We start from the raw sequence: 23,616 nt of genomic DNA, 5'->3' as shown, positions 1-23,616 counted from the left end.
CTAAAAATTGGTGTAATTTGGCATAGAGTATAAGAGTAACCTTGTTGGATTTACATGATCTTAACAGCCATTAGCTGACAGAAAAAAACAAAGTCTGACAGTACTATCATGCAAGTGCACTCTATCATAGATAGCGCAATATGTTGAAAAGTCTCCTGGTATGAAGGTATGGATGTAATTGATTAACATGTCTTTCATTTGTTCACTCTTAGTTACTCACTGGAACTGTGGAGGATGATGATTCAATGTGAGTGATGTTGCCGAGTATTTACTGGCCTATCACAAAAACTCTGCATCTCCTGATGTTTAGTGATGGGTGAAATGGAAGAATGTACTTTATATGCCTGTGTTTCCAGAGGCCTCAATTGATATGTTAGTGGTGTAAACTGGAACATCAATTTGTCTGCATAATTAGCAGTACAACCATATCCCATCAGACAGTTGGAGAGAGGCATGTTACTGAATATATTGGTCAGGTATTGTACTGAAGGTAAGTGCAGTGGAGTCAATACTGTATGTCTCAGTATGCTGATTGGCAGCATTATCATTGGATTTGATTCTTGGTTGTCTTAGGAATTATTTCCTTTATAGTAGAGGGAAACATTCCACGTGGGAAAAATATATGTAAAAACAAAGATGATGTGACTTACCGAACGAAAGCGCTGGCAGGTCGATAGACACACAAACAAACACAAACACACACACAAAATTCAAGCTTTTGCAACAAACTGTTGCCTCATCAGGAAAGAGGGGAAGGAGAGGGAAAGACGAAAGGATGTGGGTTTTAAGGGAGAGGGTAAGGAGTCATTCCAATCCTGGGATTGGAAAGACTTACCTTAGGGAGGAAAAAGGACAGGTATACACTCGCACACACACACACATCCATCCACACATATACAGACACAAGCAGACATATTTAAAGACCCTTTAAATATGTCTGCTTGTGTCTGTATATGTGTGGATGGATATGTGTGTGTGTGCGAGTGTATACCTGTCCTTTTTTCCCCCTAAGGTAAGTCTTTTCGCTTCCGGAATTATTTTGTTTTATAGATGAGGCAAAAATTTGTAACAGTGGGGAGATGTAAGACTGTACTGGACACTGTTCCCCCTGTATGTTAACAAAGTAAGGTTCCTGTCGTGCTTTGAATTCACACGTGGATACTGGCAAGGGTCTGCTGTGCACATTACCTTCCATTGCCCTCTTGTAGTAACTTCTTACCAGCAGTATCAAAAGCCCACATTCAATTTCAGATATTAATTCTTCCTGTGACAGATATCTCAACATTACAACGTACCTTCCTTTTTTATTAGGGACGTGGTGAAGCAAGTTTTTATGTTATTTAGAATTATTTCTTTACTGATAGCCCTACTGCTATTGTACTGATTGTTGTTACATCTTTCATTCTGTTCCTCCCTGATCCCGTTATGTTCAGTATGTTGTTTCCCATTATCCTACCACGCAACTTAATTCTTTTGTCATGTGCCTAGTGATATTTTTATCTATACCCTCAACAAAAACTACAGAGAGAGCACTACCATTGTATTAGTTAGGTGCTGATGACCCAGTTGTTTAGCATACTCCACCATAAATCATCATTGTATTAGTTGACTGGGCACTTATCTGAAGGTGGAGTTTTGCTTTTACTGGCCACATTGTGTGCAAATACAGGCTGTCTGTCATTGGGCTGCATAGGAGTAACTGTCAGCTGTGTATTGCTTGTAAACTGACTGTATGATAAACGTGGTACTTTATCAGTCTTCTTGAGAATCTGTTGATCTTTGTCCTGTAATAGACTTCTCTCGGCTGGTGTCTGAAAGACTTCACAGGTGGGTTCATCTGTATTGTTTTTGTCTGCATTCAAGGAGTGTAGTGCACAAAAAATAGCATTGGAGCGTAGTTTTTCTTCTTATTACAGTAGTTTATTAATCCAGATTGCATAAAAGTACACAATGTTTACTAGTTTCAGTGAAATTAAATTGATATCTTGAGATTATTTATATTGAAAAAATTCTTAAAGGACCAATCAATTTCATCAACAGTTGGACACAACTTATAGAAACAATATTCCATAGTACCATCTCTCTTCATATAATAAGAGAATAGCTGTGTGAACAGTGCATAATAGTCACAAATAAAATACATAAGACGCGTATAAAATTCTTTCATGTTGTGTCCTTGTTGATATCTCATAGGATATCTGAGTTTCTTATTAGATGTAAACAAGGACACAACATGAAAGGATTCTATACACGTCTTATATATTTTATTTGTGACTATTGTGCACTGTTCACACAGCTATTCTCTTATTGTATGATGAGAGATGGTACTATCGAATATTGTTTCTATAAGTTGTCCAATTAATGTTAACAACAGATAAAATGGATTGGCCCTCTAAAGATTTTTTTCCGAAAAATGGTTGGAAGGTGGTAATTTATTTTCGGTGAAACTAGTAATCATTTTGTATTTTTATGCAATCTGTGTTAATAAGCTTCTGTAATAAGAACAACAACTATGTTTCGATTCTGAGGTCACCTCCGATGTAGCTGACATCAGGTAATCATTGTAAAATAGCATTGCACTCACCACACAGTGCTGCAGATGTATGGTTATAAGAATTCAGTGATTCTCCAACTTTCCTGCTCTGACTCTTCACTTCCAAAATAAATAAATAAAAATCATCAAACTATTTGATGCCTACAAGTCTCTCGACAAGAAAGTGTGGAGTATCGAGCAGGAAATATCATCACACTAATAGACAGTGCATATAGTTTATGTACATTCTATTACTTTGACTACCAATAAAACCAGAATGTTCTCTGCTGAGTAATCCACTTCACACATTAATTCTTATCACATGTGTTTAATAAGAACACACAGGTAAGTTCTCTCTAATGACTGAGTGACAGCAGAGAGTGGCTATAGCACCACTGTAATAAAACATCCAGCTAAAAAGCAGAACACATACTTGCATGCTGTATCACACTGTCTAACATAACTGGAAAAGCTAATCTGCAAAAACTGGAATCAAGAGGAAATTAAAAAAAAAGCTGAACTTTCAAACATTGTTATGGAACTTCTGGTTGAGATCGCAATGGTTTCACAACTACACATTTCATTTAATATACAGCAACATAAAATAACAGGGTACCACAAATAAAGTGTTGAGGTACACATTGAAAATCAACTTTATTCTTCTTCAAATTTAGGCTGCATGTATTCCATTTGGTCATGACGTATGTAGATTACAATTAATGGACAAGTAGACAATTTGAAAGATAGTAAGATATAATACCATGTATTAGATCCACATGATCAAAAGGAATTTTGTGCTTATTTCTAGATGTCTTCTTATATATATATATATATATATATATATTAATTACAAAAATGAAAAATTTAACAATTATAGTTTTTGCGTCAAGAATATACTATATCATTTCAACACTTTTTACTCTTATATAATGTTACAGACGCCTCTCACTCAATTTTTGGACATTGAATCACATTTGTAAGCAATGTACATTTAAGTGTATCCACAAAAAATGTTCTAGTTGTTGGAGAGCATTACAATCAAGCATACGCACTACTAGTATACTAGTACACTCCCCCCCCCCCCCCCCCCCCCCCCCCCCCCCCCAAAACACACACATCATTAAATTAGTTAGAAAAATCTATTTTGATTTTGTTGACAACATTTTAAACATGGAAAAGCTAACCACTGAAATACCATGCAGTCAATGCACTAGCTGATTACACTGGGAAACCAGTTTATTACATATGATCATACTGAAGTGTCTTTCTCTGCAAAATATAGATGATACACTTGTCTTGTTTAACATTACAGAATTAGCATTTACGGAGGAAAAAAGATATCACACACATGAGTCTCAGATGACATTTTTAAATTCTTATAGAAAATTTGAATGAGTGAAAAAATCTTTTTAATGAAACAAAAAGAGAAAAGACGTGGCCATTTATCAGCAGTGAATGTGACAACACTACCAGCAGTGAAGTGAAACACATGGTCAATTTATTATTTTTTCACACTCATGATTAATGTTTGTTGTAGAGAAATGAACTTACGAAAATAAGTAATAGAAGAGACTAAAAACGCAGTCATGCGCATCTATAGAATGGTTTAAGTAATTTCTTTTTCCCGGCAGTCATGTAAACATATTTAAAATTTTAGAAAAGGAATTTCTTATGTTACAAACAGTCAGGAAATTGATCATGTGATCCCAAAGTATCTTCTTTTTACACATAGGCCACACCCTAGCAATATTTATTTCAATAAACTACTGCAAAGCTTGTGAGATCCATACTGCTTCACAGCAAAGAATGACAGTTTAATATACATAGAAAAATACTCCACACAAAGGAAGCACATTAACAGAAAAAAATATTAAGATAGTGTACCACAAATAGATTATACACTAGTAGAATTTTTCAAGAAGATTAAAACATTTGATATTAATGCATTCTTCCAAAAGACAACAAATAGAACTACAATTGAAACTGACTGTATTCTATCAAACAATACAGGAACTGTGCAAGATGTGATGGTTTTAAATAACACTTTAATTACCAAGTGAGATTGCACAGTAGACTAACTTTTGGGAGGATGATGGTTTCAATCCCTGTCCAGATATAGGTTTCCAATGATTTCCCTAATTTGCTTAAGGAAAATGATGGGATAGCTCCTTTGAATGGGCATGGCTGATTAACTTCCCACATAATAAAATTCTGAGGTTCATTTAAATGAAACCTTTGCCTTACATGTATGGTGGTGCCATCTATTGGTAGAGAGACTGACACATGCACACCATTTGATGTTGCATAGCACCAGTGTGGTTTCACACTGAAGAGAAGGTGGTCACACAAGTTATCGTCCACTACTGAACATGTAGGCGAGTAAGCAGGAACAACGAGAAGTGATTACATTTTTGGCAGTGGAAGGAGTCGGAGGCCGTGAAATGTATTGATGGATGAAAGCTGTGTACGGTGAGTACAGTCTGAGTCATTCTTCAAGTGTTGTGGAATGACACAAATGATGCCTTGAGGGGCGTGAATCACTGGCAGACGATGCTCCTCCTGGACAGGCTTATCGTGTCATCACACCGCAAATCATTGCAGAAGTGAATGCTCGAGTCCTGGACAACCACAGTATCACTGTGGACAAGATCCATCAGTTACTGGGTATTAGCGTGGGCACCACCCACATCATAATGCATCAACACTCGAACTTCTGAAAAATCTGTGCACAGTGGGTTCCCCACCAACTGACCACCGAACAGCGCAATACTTGAATGGCGCTGTCCTTGAGTCACCTGCAATGTTATCATGAGGAGGAATATGACTTTCTGTCATGTATTGTCTCAGGTGATGAAACAGTGTCACCACTTTGAACTGGAAAGCAAGCATCAGAACAAGCAGTGGAAACATGCGACTTCATCACCTCCAAAGAAATCAAAGGCCGTGCACACCAGTTCTGGTAAGGTCATGATGGCCTCCATTTTTTACCACAAGGGCCCACAGCGTGTCAAGTTCCAGGAACAGGGAACCACCATCTATGCCCAGCATTATCAATGCACTTTATAGAACCTAAGGCGAGCCACCAAGTTGAAACACCGAGGTATGTTGTCCAATGGCGTTATCCTCCTGTGTGACAATGGTCGCACACAGCCAATGTGGTGAAGACGATATTGCAGCAGTTTCGGTGGGAAATGCTAGAACATCCGTTGTACAGTCCTGACCTTTCACCATGTGACTCTCATGTGTTTGGACCTCTAAAACAAGCTATTCGCAGACATTGATTTGCAATGGACAATGATGTGTGTGACGGGGTCCAGATCTTCAAGGATGGAATCGACCAGCTAATGTTGCAACGGGATAAATGTGCCAACATTTTTGACGACTATTTTTGAGTAAGTGTACTGTGCATAACTACAATTTTGAGTTAATAAAACTGTTGCTGTTTCTTTACACTAGTGACCGGGTTTCATTCGAATGCCCTTATAGATGCAAAGGTAGTAGGAAAGAAAATCATCAGACAGAGCAAAACATAGATTTTTGAGAATTTATTTGCAAATTTGGGGGTGTACCACATTAAATTAATCAACTAGTTCGCTGTTTTAGAAAATAATGAATATAAGTCACAGATAAAAGGGATATTTGTTTAGAAAATGTACTTATGCAAACATCCAAAGATGTTTCAGACATGAAGAAAATGAAAGATAAAATTATCTCACATAAAATAGGGCAGCTATTGAAAAGAATGTGTCGGATTCGGGCAAGCAATAACAGAAATGTGATAGAATATTCTAAAATAAGCAAACTATCCATAAAAGGCTTATAGATTATAACGTACTCTATTTTCATTTCATATTATGAAATAATAACTGAAAATTAGGTGTGAAGAAATCAAACTGAAAAAGTATGTTGGGTAGACACCACATTTCATTAGTAAAGATGGTAGGTGGCACAGTAGCTAACAACAGAGAGAATTATACAAGCACTTTAATTTCTTAATCCACACAAATATTTAATAAGAAACACAAACAGATTAGTAATGATATTATGGAAGTGATGTCAGGTGAGATGTACAAAGCAATTTGATATATGAAGATAGTAAAGACATCTGCAGATGGTGGAGTTTCAATAGAAATAGTTAAAGCTGAAGCAAAAGCACTAAAGATCAGAATGAAAGCAGATGAAGAGAATTCCCTGAAGCTGAAACATCTACTGCACAAGAAAGCAGACAGACAAGACACAAAAATACCACAGACCTAGTCGCAACCCTATAGTGCCAAGATCTTCACTACAGTTATCACCTCTGCAGTACAATGTAATCAGGGCAAGGAAAAAAATTGGCTTTAAATGTTGATATATCACAATGGATTATTTGCAAAATTGCGGAGCAATGAGTATCAATTACCACTTGTGTGGGATTCATACAATTTGAAGAACTTTTTGACTGAGTTTCAACAAAATCTTTGCTAACTGCCCTTAAAAACAAGCCACTGATTATGTCTATTTGGTACACTGAAGAATATTCACTGCCCGACAAAAAAGAAAGACAAGCACCCAGAAGACATGGTCGGATGTGAACGTAACTTTGTACACTAGCTATGTGGCTATGTAAATGATTAGAGCTGCAGTTCTGTTACAGGTAGAATGGTTACCAGAGTGCATTCATTTTATTTGTGTTTAGTGTAGCTGCTATGCCTGGTAAGGTGTTGTAAGGGATGTGAACAGCATCAGATGCTGAATGGTCCCTGTGGAGGACATGGAGATACCACACACCCATATGAGATAGTGTTATCAGCACTTGATAGATTTTGGAATTGGCCTAATTGCAGGTCTCCATTTGGCTGGTTAATCAAATTGTGCAATATCTAGATTTGTGGAGCATTCAGATGTGACAGTCGTCTGATGTTGGTCTGCATGGTAAGGTGAAGGTAGCCATTTCGGCAGTGGTGGTTTGTCCTGTGGTGCAACGGAGCAGTGACCCCCCATAGAAATACTCAGGTCGGAGAAAATTTTACAGTTCATAAAGATTTTGAATTTAAAATCATCGATTCTCTTGCCTCTGTGACAGTAATATACATACAATCCTCCCTGACAACATCCACAGTCATGTTTGAAATAGGTGATCAGCTCTTATGTGCTCAGTTCAATGCGTGCTCAGAATCCGGTTCTGCATCTTGGAAGACAGCATACCAGCTGCTGAGTTCACTGGTGAGGATCAAAGGAGGGAGTGAGGGCAGCAGACACCTCATATACTGAGCACTAGAGCAAGGTTCTGTTCTGTATCCACCAGGGGCCTATGCTTCCCCTCCTGCTTTAGAATCTCTTCAAAGTGCGGTTCCTTTTCCTTCCTAGTTGTTCTGCCAATATGAAACATAAATTGCAGGTGCTGAATGTAATTCATGTCTACACTATTCTGCCACTTATAATATCTGTTGGTCATTGATTCCTGTGAGCAATTATACTTCTGAAACTGAAATAACAACAGGAGTGTAGTCAGCAATGGCTGGAAGGAGTTTTCTCTTGATTTTTGCAGTTAAGTTATCAATACTGTGTCTAGTTTTACTGTATGTCAAGCAGGAAGATACAATAAGTAGTTGTGAGTCTGAAGATGTGAGTTCTGAGATGTCCATTGTCTACAATAAAAAGTCAATATAAATGATGTTTCAGTGGAGAGGTTTGGATCAAGGACTTAAGAAGAAGTCGGAAATCAAGTTAGTAAAGAAAACTAAAAACACAAGTAAAGAAATTGTACTGTTTTCCGTGTTTGTTGTTTGCAAAAGAAAATACTGGGTGCAGTACAATTTGGATGATAAGAGGCTCTGACGATCTTGGACATTTATCACAGATCATATAAAATGAAAGCAGTGAAGACCATATATGATGGCATAGCTAGATCACAGTATTTTTGGGAAATGGGATACTAGAAAACAACTAGATAATGCTTATAGGCAGTCAGTTGAAAGACACAATGATCAGATTAAAAAATATCATTACATAATCTCTAAAACTATGTACTGTATTAAAGATTGTGCTGTTTCTGAGTTTGCACTTCATGGACATTACAAATGCAGTGATTCATCAAATCCAGGAATTTTCAGAGGTCGTCTAGGATTCACTGCTGGATTTGACACTGCACTTAGTGATTGTCTTTTGAAGGCTAGTTTACAATGGAACACGTAAACATATTAAAAATGATTTGTTTTCCTGTATGCTGGAGATTTATCATGTCCGAGCAGGAAAGAAAACTGCTGCCCCTGTTTTTTTTATTAGTTATCACAGATAAGACAATAACATTTCAACAATATCACAGTTTGTCATAGTAATCAGATATGTTTTCACTGAGGGTAAACCTGCAGAAATGATTTACATTTCCCTTACTCCTTGCGGATATGATTGAAAAATGTTAGCAGAATCGCTCAAAAAAACTTTACTTGATATTTTGGACAAAACAAAATTATTTCTCAGAGCTGCAATGGCGCAGCTGTTATGAGGGGTCATCATTTAGGTGTACAGACTCTCCTGAATAACATTTTAGACATGCCTATTTTGCTCACTGTTATGCCCATAAGTTGAATCTGATTTTAACATAAGCAATGAGTCAGAATATGGATGTTACAATTTTTTTTTATTTTGTGACCTGAATTAGATTCTTAGATTTTTCCATAGTTCTTCACACCACAATAGTGGTGCTTACTGACATAGTGAATAGAAAATTCCCTCATGTTTCCAACATGAGATGGAATTTTAAACCAAGAACTGTGCAAGTTGTGTACAAAAATAGAGAGTAGAAGGCCTGGAGCAAACTGAGCTTGTGTCTCAACAAACCACAATAATTATTCAAGCAACAGGGCTCCATCTAAAATTAAGGCACCCAGCAATTCAATTTTGGCTATCTGTATTTGATCATATTGTGCCACAAATTGCTATACTGTAAGGTCAGTTATAAAAATGAGTAGATGATCTGCTGACTGTACAAGGGGTAGAAGATTTCAAAAATATTTCTGAGATAGCATCACTGACAATATTTCCACATGCACAGAGCTGCTGCATCCTGTGACAGAGACAGGGAAATGGATTCAAAAAACTGTTGTTGCAACAGAAGTGTGAGATAAAATTATCACTCAGATTGCTGAATGCTTCAGCTTTATAGTACAGACCTATCTCCTTGCTACAAATTTATTTAGTGCAAAAAAATCTTGTTTTGTATCCAAGTCAATTTCCACAAATATTGCTGCAGAGGTCTCGCAAAATATGTCTTTTTCCTTGAGAGCAATATGCTGAGAACATAACTTCAGACACTATACATAAGGAATGAGTTTAAAACTCTCACAAATGCTGTTCAACTTCTGTCATTGATGTTTGAAAATAATTTTTAGAAGCCTTTTACTCAAACAGTGAAACTTCTGAGAATTGTGATATCGAGAGCGAGCCATGACAAAACTATTCCACCTTGTACGCAAAAGGTATCAACAGATGAAATATGCATAGTTAAAGAAGAATACAATAATTCCTTTTCCAAAGAAGGCAAGCCCTCGCAGATGTGAATATTACTTATCCATCAGTTTAATAAGTTGTCATTGCAAAATACTAACAAATTATTTACAGAAGAATAGAGAAACTGGCAGACACCAACTTCATAAAAGAACAGTTTCAGTTCCAGAGAAATGTAGGAATACACAAGGCAATAATGACTGCCATTATAAGAGTCAAAGGGAATGAAAAGGAAGCAGTAGCCAAGGAGGGAATGTAACAGAGTTGTAGCATTTCCCTGATGTTATTTGATCTGTGCATTAAGTGAGCTGGAGAGGAAACCAAGGAGCTACTTGGAAAGGGAATTAAAATTCAGGAAGAAGAAGCAAAAAATGTATGGTTCGATGATAGGATTCTAATTCTGTCAGAGATAACAAAGGGCTTGCTAGAGCAACTGAAAAGAATGAAAGTTCTTGAAAAGAGGTTGTAAGTAAAACGATGATAATGGAATGTAGTCAAGATACGTCAGGCCATATTGACAGAATTGGATAAGGAAATAAGACACTAACGGTAGCAGATAAGTTTTGCTATTTAGGCAGCAAAATAGCTGATGACAGGCAAAGTATAGAGGATATAAAATGCAAACTGGCAATAACAAGAAAATCATTTCCGAGAAAGAGGAATTTGTTAATATCTCATATACATTTAAGTGTTAGGAAGTCTTTTCTGAAGGAATTTGTTTGTAACATTGCCTTATACAGAAGTGGAATGTGGATGATAAGCTGATTAGAGAAGAGGAGGATAGAAGCTTTTGAAAGGTGGTGCTACAGAATAATGCTTAAGATTAGATGAATGTACTGAATAAATAATGAGGAGGTACTGCATCAAGACGGGAGGAAAAAAGAAATATATGGCACAATGTGACTAAAAGAAGGGAGTGGTTGGTAGGACATATTGTGAGACATCAAGGAACAGTTAATTTGGTAAAGGAGGGAGACATCAGGAGTACAAATTGTAAAGGGAAACCAAGGCTTGAATAGAGTAAGCAGGGACATGTACAAGATAGAATAGCATGAAGAACTCCATCAGACCAGTCCTTGGACTGAAGGACACAACAACAATAAAAATAGCAACAACACAATGTTTGTCTCTAAAGTAGACAAACTTCCTCAATGAATGGTAGACTTTAATAGAACAGAAAAGGTTACACAAGAAGCCCGAAAATAAACGATAATAAAACAAAAAAATGATGTATAACCAACTCTTCAAAAATGAAATTAATTCAACTGAACAATTGAACCACAGGATTACCTGATGAGTTCTTGTATTATGAGCAGCTGAAGACAACAACTCAACGGATAACAAAAGAAATAAACAGAAGAGTATAAATGGCATGGTGTGATTCTAAGCTTCGGAGAAAGTGTGTTAATGGCTGCCTTGCACTTTTACAATTTTAGTATTTATGGCATTATCATGCACAAGTAGTTTGGTGACATGTCGAGGCACAATATGCGTTATAAATAACAGTAAACAAATGCATTTTTATTCCATCATCTTTTGGGTAAGCATCCGGGATGTTATTGATTCTTGTTCTGGTGTTTCATATGACAACATAACACAATACTGTGTAGCGAATGCACATGTATGAAGTTTTTAAAAAATCTTGCGAGTGACTCACCTTGACAATGCCTGTAAGGTTTTACATTGAAATATCAGAAAAAGAATTTTAATCATATACCAGACACACACCCGAAAGATAATGGAATATTCAATCTTCTGGGAAAAATTCAAGAAACACAAATACATTTTTGGTTCAACATGCATGAGAAATAGCATGTGTAGGGTAAGTATGCTACTTATATCAGTGGTCACAGCTGTCATATCCTTTGTTGCAAAGTGGGACACAACATATATCTGTGCCATATAACAGCACCAATTAACATTATATTGCAGTAGACATGTTCATAATATGTAAACACTGCAGGGGTGGACTGAAATCAATAGTCAATAATAAAATAACTTTTACAGCTGTGTATTGTATAATTTATTGCTTACCATTCCTAAAAGCTGTCCCACACCAGCTGTACAAAATACCTAAATGACAATATCAAAAGTAAAAAAATTGACAGCCATGAGTGGAACATGATATCCTATTAAGAATCTGTACAGTCTGTGGACCCATTCTACAAGAATTTAAGCTTTTGATGTGTGTGGAAAGAAAAATTTACAAAAAGAAAAATTTACAAACAGTGTGTATTACCAGACAGGTACTTTTAATATGAGAACCATACCGAAAATGAGGGCCACTCATCGAGCAATAGATATATGCATGTTGGAAATTACTAAAGCAATAAAGGATCAAAGTCAACTATCCAGACACACTGTGATCACATGGCGTCAAAATGGAGAATGACAGAACAGGCCAAAATACTAAAAGTCTTATTCCAAAACTGTCTCACTGAGAAAGATCACACTGTAGTTCCTCATTTAGATCATCAGACAAATGTCAAAATGATAGGTATCAAAATGAATTTTCTATCACAAGATAGAAAACCAAATGAAACTGCTCAACAGAAGGAGGCCACTGCACCTGATGGGCTACCAGTAACATTCTACTAGCTAAACTAAAGATGAGACCATCATAAAGCAGTGGGTGTCAAATGGCTGCGGCTGCTGCTGCTGGTAATGATGATGATCTGAATTATGAGGTTCACTAGCTTTGATTACAGCATTATTTATGTGACCTATCTTTTGTATTAGTTTCTTCAACACCAACAATATTAGAGAAGGAAAGTTCCTACTCATCATATAGTGGATATGCTGAGTCGTGATAGGCACAACAAAAAGATTCACACAATTATAGCTTTCGGCCATTAAGGCCTTTGTCATGGCCGAAAGCTACAATTGTGTGAATCTTTTTGTTGTGCCTATCGCGACTCAGCATCTCCGCTATATGGTGAGTAGCAACTCCCCTTCTCTAATATGGTTACATTCCATCCTGAATTTTCCATTGTTTGAGTTATTCAACACCAGTTTGATTGGCATTAATATCATATGATAATTGTTGACCAACCCACCATTCAGATTTATTAGTTTCAATAAAAAGGCTGCTGCTTTGGTTGGTGTACCTTGGCTTTAGGAGGATATGTGTGAGGAGAGAACCCTTGACTCTCTCAGTAAAAATTATGTAAATAATACTAGTCACCATTTTTCGCATAAAAGGATATGGAGGTACATAATCACAAAGAAATTGTGATGATGAAATTACAGTATTTATAGAATGTGTAAATTACATAAACATGTTTTTCTTCAATGTTACAATTAGAAATTGTACATGAAACATGATAAAAATCTGGTGCTTAACAGGTAATAACGAGTACCCTGCAATACACAGCTTGCAAAGACTTCCAGATAACAAACATAGATACCTAAGTGTTTTACATTGAAAAATTAGCATTGGATGATATTTACAATTTATCAAATGGTAATCTGCTTTGTTTGTAGAGACAAAAAATTATGTCCTATTACTGCTGGTTGTAGTAAAAAGCCAGTGCAAAGATTGCTGAGGACCAAATCCTCACTGACAGAGAGCTGCTCATGCAGGATACCTTATCCCACAAACCACTTTACTACACACATACACATGTACAACATTATATTTAAAATCTGCTAGTAATTATTTGAAAGGGAAACAGTTTTAAATTTTTGGGACAGCATTAAAGAACTTAGTGTTTTCTTCTAGATTCAGAAGTTGCTCACTAAAATGGGATAAGACTATATAATAAAGGAAAAACACTTTGAAACAATCTTTCAAATAAAGCCAGTTCAAACATTCTCTCAAATATAATAGAAAAATATAGCAATAAGGAAGATCTCTTTTATTATGGGTGACGTCTGCAATGGTATAGCACCACAGTTTATAAAGAAGAAATATGAACATTCATAAACTATATTAAACAATCTCATAATTTGTACCTTTAAAATCACATGCACACATTATAGTTAAAAGTATTTTAAGTTCAGTTATCAGTATGACTTGGACCATCTGGTAACTCAGCTGATTCTGGCACCCTCATGAAAGCCATATCACCACCACTCCACATTGAGTATAAATGTGCACGAACTTCCTGCAAAAAAAAAAAAAAAATAATTTTCCATAGTAAAAGCTTCACAAATTTGCATTGTGGAATTTTGGTGGTACATATTTTTGTTCATATAACTGTCTGAAAATAACAAAGGGTTAAAATGGCACTCACATAATTTGGAGAGACATTATACATTAATGAATTCAATTAAACCTTTCTTTATTTCTGGAACTTTAATAAAATTCTTGGATTTTTGCTTCGAGAGAACTGCAGAGAGCCATAAATACTTACATAAATTATAAAAAAATAAGTGTATCAAAACAAAAATTCTGTTGAGAAATCTATAAAGCTAAGTGACATTTCTGGCCAGTATTTATCTTAAGGAGAATTGTCAGGGCTGCCAGCACACATATAACATATCTGATTCTATATACCAAGTACCTTTCCAAACTAATTGTTCCTTCCTCAGCAAGGAGAGAGGGATACATTAGGGGAAGGTTAAAAATGAATGAGAGGGGCCCACCCATCATGAGGACAACACTAAAGGCTGCCTCCTTCAAGTCTGATTTACTAAATGGATTTACAGTATCTAATGTGGAGCTACATTCTGGGTTCTGGGCACTGGAACGAATGAGGCGTATTGGTTCTGCGAAATTCTACATGAGCTCCAGATCTCAAGCCATATCTGATCAAGACAACAGATAGAGAAGCCCAGGCCATCAAAGACACTCATCTCTGCCTAGTAAAGCTGGGGAGAAGCTGGCAGTTAGCTGCTGGGTCCAGGGCACTTTGAGAAGTACTGGTAACAAATCAAGAGCTATGGTCTGCTTTACACACATTGAACTTCAGTATCCCACTCCCAAATGTGTTGCCATCTTACTGTCAAAATAGAGTCGGGCTCAGTGGAAAGAATTCTGGATGTAAGCAATGGACAATAAGGTATGACTGGTGACACTCCCCCCCCCCCCCTCCCCCCACCGCTCCCAACTGTTGGATGCCTCCTTTCAGAAGGAATGCCTCACACAAATCTGCAAGCAGATCACAGACTGCTGATTCCTGAACTTCTGTTCTGGAGTGAGGGCCATCACTACCAGATAATGTGCACTGCATTACAATAGGTGATGAGCCAAATGTGCAACCTGTTTCATAAATTATTAGGAAGAGCATCTCGTTATTGGGAATTACAGGAAGACGTATGAAATGGAACTTCCTCAGATGTAAATATAATTTTTTAAACCAACACTGATTGCAAGATGGTTGTAAATATGTACTAACAACACAAAAAGGGCTGCTGTTTATTGTGTATGTGAAATAAAACTTGAAAAGCTGTAAAATACAAATTCAATTAGTCATATTTACTCACTCACCCCCATTACTACTCTTATTCACCATTTTAACAATAAACATCATCTGCGTCCTAAAAATGAGATTAACACCTGAATAAAGAAACACAAAGAAGGCTAAAACTTGAAGGAATGTGACAGGCTGATTATTTATCAAGTAACTGAATTAAACTTATCTCAGTCCTCTTGTCCAAATATAAATTTATAAAGTGATGTACTAAGACTGTAGCCCACGCGCATCACAAATGAGGTGTTCTGCTGATAAGAATGTTGACTGCAGAAAAAGAATGACAGAAATAAAAGAAGTTACACTATTGCAAGTTAATATTCTCTGCATCAGGAATAATGTTAGAATTAGAACATGTCTGTTGCATTGAAAATGTTGACATATTGTGTGTGAGTCAAAACATTAGTTAACAATCAAAATTAGTTTTACATCCCACATGGGTGTGTTAGTGGAGCCATTATGAGTAGAAGTATAAGAAAATATACAGGTTCTGGAAATTTGTTAAAGATTCATTTACATTTGCAAAGGTATTTGTAAACTCGTACTGTACTGAGCTTGACTAAGGAAGGAAGGAAAGAAAGAGAGTAAGGTTACAATTTCCCATCTATATTGATGTCGTTAGAGACAGAGTAGAGGCTTGAACTATAGAAAGAAACCTGCCATACCTTTTCTAAGGAACAATTTAGGGAAATCATAGAACCCCTAAAACTGGATGTCTGCACAGGAATTTGGACCACCATCTTTCCACATTCAAACCCAGTGTCTTAGCACTATGAAATTTCATCCTGATGCAGAATTTTGCTGTATAGATAGAGAGAAGAGAATATTGTTCTTGTCAGTTTATACAAATCTCCAAGTGCAGATGGAAATAAGTGTTGGGAAAAATTTTAATCTAGGATGGCAGATTCGAAAATCTGAAATTAATGTCAACATCTGTGGTGATTTTTTTTTTAAACTTTTCAGATCTTTAAATTAGTATTGCACAAACTACTGACCAATTTGTACAAATGTCTGTTGAGATAATATTATTATTACCTTCTCAAGAGTATGTACAAACTAAGTATCATGGGAGAGGGATGCTTTGCTGAACATGATAAAATACTTCTCTCAATCTGTTTTGAACAACATTCTCATTTAGATGCCAACATCCTAATAAATATTGAGCAATGTATTGTATGGGTTAGAGGTCTGAGAGAGGACTATATTAATGTGATCATAAATGATCTAAGAGATGTAAGTTGGGGCTTTGGGTATGAAACTCAAATTAACAATCTGAGGAACTTCTTTTTGATCATTTATTGTAAAGATCCATTGATTTATACCACTATTGTTAACCACTTGAGAAGATCTGCCCAAATATCTGGTTAAATTTAATTCTGATGACCTGGCTCATATTAAGAAAGAGATCCTCACATTGCTTAGAATTTATAAAAGCTCTTGTTGCGGTGGGACCAAGTAGAAAACACCACATGTATAGCTTATTGCTCCCTGAAGTGCAAGAAACACTACAAAGACAGACTTACTCTAGCTGAAAAGAGTATCACATGAACACTATATACTCCCATCAAGTGCCAGGTAGCATGGGATAACCATAAGACAAGAGTGTACTCCTATCAACATACAAGAATGCTCAATCCAAATGACTGAAATCACTCATGTCTGAACTCAGAAAGCAACAGAGATGCAAAATCAATACAACAGATCTTCTGCATGCAGAGATCCCTTGGAAGTATGAATTTCACTAGGATATTATCACACCCGCAGATGTTTCTAAATCATCCTACTCCAAAAGTATGAATGCCTATTTTTTGAGTCATGGGTCTCCTGACTAGTTTGATGTGGACTGCCATGAATTCCTCTCCTGTGTCAACCTTTTCATCTCAGAGTGGCAATTGCAGCCTATGTCCTCTGTCCTCTATGTCCTGATTTCCAATCTCTGTCTTGCTCTACAGTTTTTATCCTCTACAGCTCCCTTTAGTATCACTGAAGTTATTTCCTGATATTGTAACAGATGTCCTATCATCCTGTCCCTTACTCTTGTCAGTATTTCCTGTATGTTCCTTTCCTCATTGATTCTACGGAATATTATGTGGTATTTAATCACACAATTAAAAGAAAGGAAAAAATGTACCTGACTTGTTGACACATAAGCTCATGCCTTCACAAAATTACTGACCTGTTCCTATAATCCCAGTCTTCTCTAAAAAGTTAGGAGTCTTCAATACACGATCAATTGTGCAAACATTTTAAAAATTTAATACTCTCTGCACAAGTCAGTTTGGTTATCAAGAGATGACTTACTGCTTTCAAAATTGGAATTTATTGATTAAGTATATTATCTGTAGCTGTAATTCACTCTTATTTAAACAACAGCACTCTGCTGTGAAGGAAGTAATGATTGCAGGGAGCAGTCATGGGGCCATTTTTCTTCAGAGTGGGTATTAATGATTTGTTCAGTTATATTGGGCCTCTGTCATTTATCTGGTAACGCTATAGTGTTGCACTACGCTTTGCAGGGAACCCTGGGCTGGGCAAAGAATTAGTTTGTACCTAATAAAGCACTCTGTAACGCTGACAAAATGCAGAACCTTCCACTATGATCCTCTGAGGTCATAGAAGTCAAATCAGTAAAATATTTTAGAAATACAGCATGAGTGTCCTATCTACATAGAAATTGGTAGGTTTAGTCATGGATGAGTATCTAAGGATGGCTAACGTACCTGGACTTGAAAGTTTCATTGATAGAGACATTATCGCCTATCGTACCTACCATATGGCAGAACTTGCTAATAAAGACTTTGGTAAATCTGCTTGTATGTCGCCTTCATCATTGGCTTTATATACTCGCAGTAAGAGAAAAATATCTGTAAATGAGTCTGTATTCATTTGGGTTAAAGGTAAAGGAGTATGTGAATATGTAAAGTTTGTTGGTAACTGTACTTTGTATTTTCATAAATAAATGGGGGCTCAAGTGTTAGCAGAGATTGAGACCAGGAGGATTATGAGTGAAAAGGATGTGCTTCAAGGATAACAGTTATCTGTGTAGTGCAGAAAAGCTGATTTGACAAAAAAGTAACACCAAAGTTGGTCATAAAATAAAATGGTTTTTCCCTGTCTCTGTTAATAACTTATGTCAATATATTGCTCATATCATGAAATTCCTTCAGTTCATAGAATGGGTGCTCTACTTGTCAGCTGTAACTCCAGAAGTCTAGATCTATTTATTTTGCCTCTGGTGTTGTGATGGATATCTTCTCTTGCACTCAACGTAAAGTAGTACAGCACGAATATAGAGGTTTGTAATTGAAGGTATTTTCATGTTGACAAAGAGGGGTCAGCAACAACTTTCCACTTCAATCTAACTACCTCCTGTATTTTCAAAGTGTCTGTAATATGGCTGGAGTGTCACCATAACAACAGACTTAAAAAAAAAAAAGTAAGCCATCCTTAGATACTCATCCATGACTAAACCTACCAATTTCTATGTAGATAGGACACTCATGCTGTATTTCTAAAATATTTTACTGATTTGACTTCTATGACCTCAGAGGATCATAGTGGAAGGTTCTACATTTTGTCAGGGTTACAGAGTGGTTTATTAGGTACAAACTAATTCTTTGCCCAGCCCAGGGTTCCCTGCAAAGCATAGTGCAACACTATAGCGTTACCAGATAAATGACAGAGGCCCAATATAACTGAACAAATCATTAATACCCCCTCTCTTTCCTGCTTGCAAGTTTTTTTTAATGCAATTCAATGCTTCTACTATTTGGTGAGTGGTCTATGTTGCTTCTTAAGTATTTGCAGTCTGCTAGAACTTTCTTATCTCATATATATATTGGCAAGCAAAAACACACTATTTAGCACATGTTATACTGTGTTACAAATATCTATTTATATTTTCACTGTTACATTTGGAAATTTTCTGTTGCCTCTGACATCAGTTGTAAACTCATCTATAGAATTTGGCATAAAATTACACTCTCTTACTCTCAGTGAGATAAATATATTAAACTGAAAATGGTTCACAATTGCGAGACTGAGATTTCTGATTATTTAAAAAGTTAATTTCTTTATTTTATTTTTTAAAGCTATTTCAAGGCCATAAATTTAGTGACATGTAATGGAAAATGTACACAATTACCTTATTTTTCCACCAATATTGGCAATGAAAGGTAGTACAATGGTTTTATGATGAATTTGTTCATGACTGATCAAGTATCTCAGTATGTGAAGTTGCAAAATGTTGTCCAATTTCTCGTTTATAAGTTGGCCACTGAGAGGTACTGAGGTCACAACTGTTGAAATAACAACAGTAAAAATGATTACCATGCGTATTTATAGATCCCCAGATTGTATTTATAATTATGTTTTTTTTAAATAACTTATCATAAGCTGCTCAAAAAAATTTTTCCACTACCCTCGTGAGTTGCAAAGCTTTTATTTTAGTGTAGTACACATCTTTGTCAGACTCTTTTGACCACAGGAAATAATTATGTACAGCAACTAGTATAACATAAGTAAAAATGAACCCACATTCTGAGTGCAGTTCATTAAAGCTTGCTACGTTCCCAATCACCAACTCTGCACTGCAGCTCATGTACTCTGTTAAGCCTGTCAATGCTCCTCAAAAGGTTATTTAAAGTGTAAATGGTGTGTTACTGTACAGCAAGAGGGGTTGTCTGTGTAGGAAGTTGCTCACTTGATTGGTATGCACCTCAACAACACAATTCAATCTTTCAACCAAATACTGAAAACTTTCCTCATAGTTGTTCACTTGGATTCATAACAGCAGCTGATGACTGCTATCATAAAATATTGCTTGTAACTATCTTCAATCAAGCAATTTGGCCACTTGATGTGCATTTAAAAAAGTACAAACCTACCAGCACAATAGTGCATTAAGAATGTGGGGTAGAGAAAACGTGAAGTGGAACCTGGATCATCGGTGCCACGTTTTGCTCACTTATATATGCAAGATTTGCTTGATGTCTAGTGATTGTCATAGATGAGTATTGAGGTAGCCAGGTGCCAACACACATCCCTGGCTTGTAGTAACATGGGTTCAGCAGAGAGGTGGAACAGTCATGTTTCGGACTGTTATCTTGAATGGGTGTCATTTCTTATAACTGTACGGGGATGTATAATATCAGAATATGATGCTCCAACCTATTATCCAGCCCTACAATTGACTTTTTAGAGGTGGATCCTTCTTTTAAGATGATACTGCATGAAATTAATGCGCCCATCTCACAAACACCTTCCTCCATGCAGCAGGACTCAACTAAATGGAATTGCCTATATCTGCTGCCATGAATGCAATTAAGCACATCTGATGCCAGCTAAAGTTTGAATTGCATCATTCCAAGAACTCTTCTCACACACTGAAAGATCTCAGGAGAGCAGCCATCGAAGAGTGGGACAGGCTTGGGCAACAATGTCTGGAACGACATCATGTGCAGTATGCCAGGGGGATCCAAGCATTTGACAGTGCATGTGATGTGGCAACATTGTATTAAATGTTACCCAACAGCAACTTTTGATTTCATGAATGAGTGAAAATGTCCATTTTTGAACAAACTGCCTTAATTTGGTTAATGCTATGTTTTAGTTTCATAGCACATTTATTTCTTTTTAGTTTCATAAGATTTATTCTTTCATTCCTTGTTCTACTTGAATCTAATTGTACAGATGTCCACACATATGCAGGTAATCAAAACTTTTTTTGAGCAGCTTATTTCATTTAAGAACCCTGGCAGAACAGCAGTGCTTAATGGCAACTTCAACTTTTTAAGTCACAGGTGAAAAATTGTCTTAAATATCATTATATTTTATACACTCCAGCTATTATCCTATTTTTAACTAATAAAAACCACTTTAATAAACCAAGCCTGTTTAAACAAATACGTATAAATTTCAGAAAACTTCAATATTAGCTATGATAATTTTTTTTAATTCTTCCTGGTATCTGCTTCTAGCATTTCACCTAAGGGAGAGAATACACAAGCAAAGCAGCCAAGAGCAAAGATGGTTACCTTCTAATCAAAGGGATGTACTACAAAGGACAAAGTAGCTCATTTGGAATTTGTGATGGCAGAATGGATGATAATTGAAGCCATGTTCTCTTCACTATGAACAGCAAATACGTAAAGAAAAGTTTCATATACTATTAATCACTCAGACAAACTCCACTTATGACATATGTTGAGATAACGTTTGCAGTGTCATTCTTAATTCAACCTCCGAAAATTGCCTGAAATAGTTTGTTTGGAAAAAAGAAGAGTTACTTATGTATAGCACATGTCTGCATAATTCAAGTTCCAAAAACATCAGACATAATAGGAGAAATGAGTTGAGGTTAGAGCCTATGTGAACATGTTTAGATATTGCCTTTCAAGTATCTACACTGGAATGATTAACATATATGTAACTGTTGTTTCAAGTTTATAGCTGACCTGTGTCTATCATCTGGACTTTGATTAAGCTAAAATAACCATTTACCATCTCAGTCAACCTTTAGTCCTATTTAATATTATAAATCTCCTCACCCTATCTTCATTCTATGCACTGTGAGCATATACACTTCTCTGTTGACATCCATCTTACAGATTACACTTCCAATATTCACACACACATGCTATAGTTTACTGAGAAATTCATGTTCCACCCAAAAATCAGCCAGTATATTTGCATTCAAGCTGTGAAAGTAGTTGTGTACATTCACAATGAGATATAACTGCATGATAAATTTTCAGAAAACATAATGGCAGTAAATTCTAAGTTTCCATTTCAGAACAATTACTACAATACGTACTAAATCTGTGTTCTTCAATGTTCACAAAAACATTAGCAGTATATTATTGTCTGATTTTGTAGTTATACAGTTATCAGGAACTGCCATTAATCTTAGCTCCTGCAGTAGCAAGTAGGAGATGTGGCCTTTACTGAATAATCTTTACGAATCAAACTACACTAACATTTTCAAATGTTCAACACCAAGCATACATGTGACTAAAATGAACTCCATATCACAGATTTGGTAGATGACAATCCACAAAAGATTAGAACTACAAAACTGAACATTATGTCTGATTTTCAAGAATTCAGTACTGTAAGAAATCCTCCTGTGCTACAATCAGGGCCTTTAACTATTATGGCAATAAGTTAAAGAGTGTGGACATTGTCTGGAGCCACTTTCATCCACTCAGTTTTAATGTGAATGCAAAAACATTATGAGCAGTTACTGGAGGAACACAAGAAATAACTTGCTAACCATTCATATCGCTGACCTGGTCAATGGGTGACAAGCCAGGTAAATGTGCAGACCAATATGACAGCGTTACCCACCATTCTTCGAATGTGGCTCATATCTTCGTTGTCCGATTTGGTCACACTTTGTCCAGCTGAAATATGACATGTGGAGTATCTCACGCAGGGCTTAATAACTCGAGTTCTACAACCTCTGTGATAAGGTGGTTAGCATCCATATTGCACTGAGTTAGTCAGTCAGTCAGTCAGTCAATTACTTACATATTTCAGAGATTATTTGAATGATTCTTTTATTGAAATGATGTGGAATGACTGAATTTGCAGGATATGTGTAATTGACTTGTTTTAATACCAATAAGCATATTTTTTAGTCCTACTTATTCAAGTACACTTACAAACAAGGGGCCCCTCTCAGGCTACCAGCTTTTAAATAGAAATTTGTACATGGAACAGATGGAGTCATCCAGCAGAAATGATTTCATATTGGATTTAAAACTTGCTTTGCTACCTGTCAAACATTTTATGTAATGGGGAAAATAATTATAAATTTTTGTGCTGCATACTGCTTCTTTCCAAGCCACTGACAACTTTAATAATACATAATAAACATCATTTTTATCTCTAGTGTTGTAGGTATGGACATCACTGTTCTTCTCAAGATGTGATGGATTGTTTAGGATGAATTTTGTTGACAAATAAATGTATTGTGATGGTGCAGTTAAAATGCCCAACTCATTTAAGAGATACTGATGTGAAGTATGTAGGTGAACATCACATATTATTCTTACTACTCTCTTTTGTGCAATCAGAATTGTGAATTACCCCAGAAAATTACTCCATAAAACATTACTGAATGGTAATATGTCACAAGGTTGATTTGTTTGTTTCTAAGACCAGCAATTATTGAAGAGC

At 36.2% G+C, this 23,616-nt stretch overlaps 1 protein-coding gene across 2 annotated transcripts in view; it reads right to left on the bottom strand.

Moving 5' to 3' along the window:
- Positions 1-13,383: 13,383 nt before the first annotated feature.
- Positions 13,384-23,616, bottom strand: part of LOC126259993 (uncharacterized) — a 224,743-nt gene continuing 214,510 nt past the window's right edge. The window contains exons 10-11 of one of the 2 annotated variants that reach the window (XR_007546584.1): positions 19,580-19,733; positions 13,384-14,127 (exon numbers count right to left, since the gene is read on the bottom strand). Coding sequence is in view for 1 of the 2 variants with exons in the window: in XM_049957134.1 (XP_049813091.1) it covers positions 14,020-14,127 (108 nt within the window). In the remaining variant the exon portion in view is untranslated. The remainder of the gene's footprint in view (positions 14,128-19,579; positions 19,734-23,616) is intronic. The other variant, XM_049957134.1, reaches the window with a different exon arrangement.

The sequence above is a fragment of the Schistocerca nitens genome, chromosome 5 (genome assembly GCF_023898315.1).
Source record: "Schistocerca nitens isolate TAMUIC-IGC-003100 chromosome 5, iqSchNite1.1, whole genome shotgun sequence".
In the NCBI taxonomy this organism is placed as follows: Eukaryota; Metazoa; Arthropoda; class Insecta; order Orthoptera; family Acrididae; genus Schistocerca; species Schistocerca nitens.
This window is presented reverse-complemented; position numbering and strand designations above follow the sequence as displayed.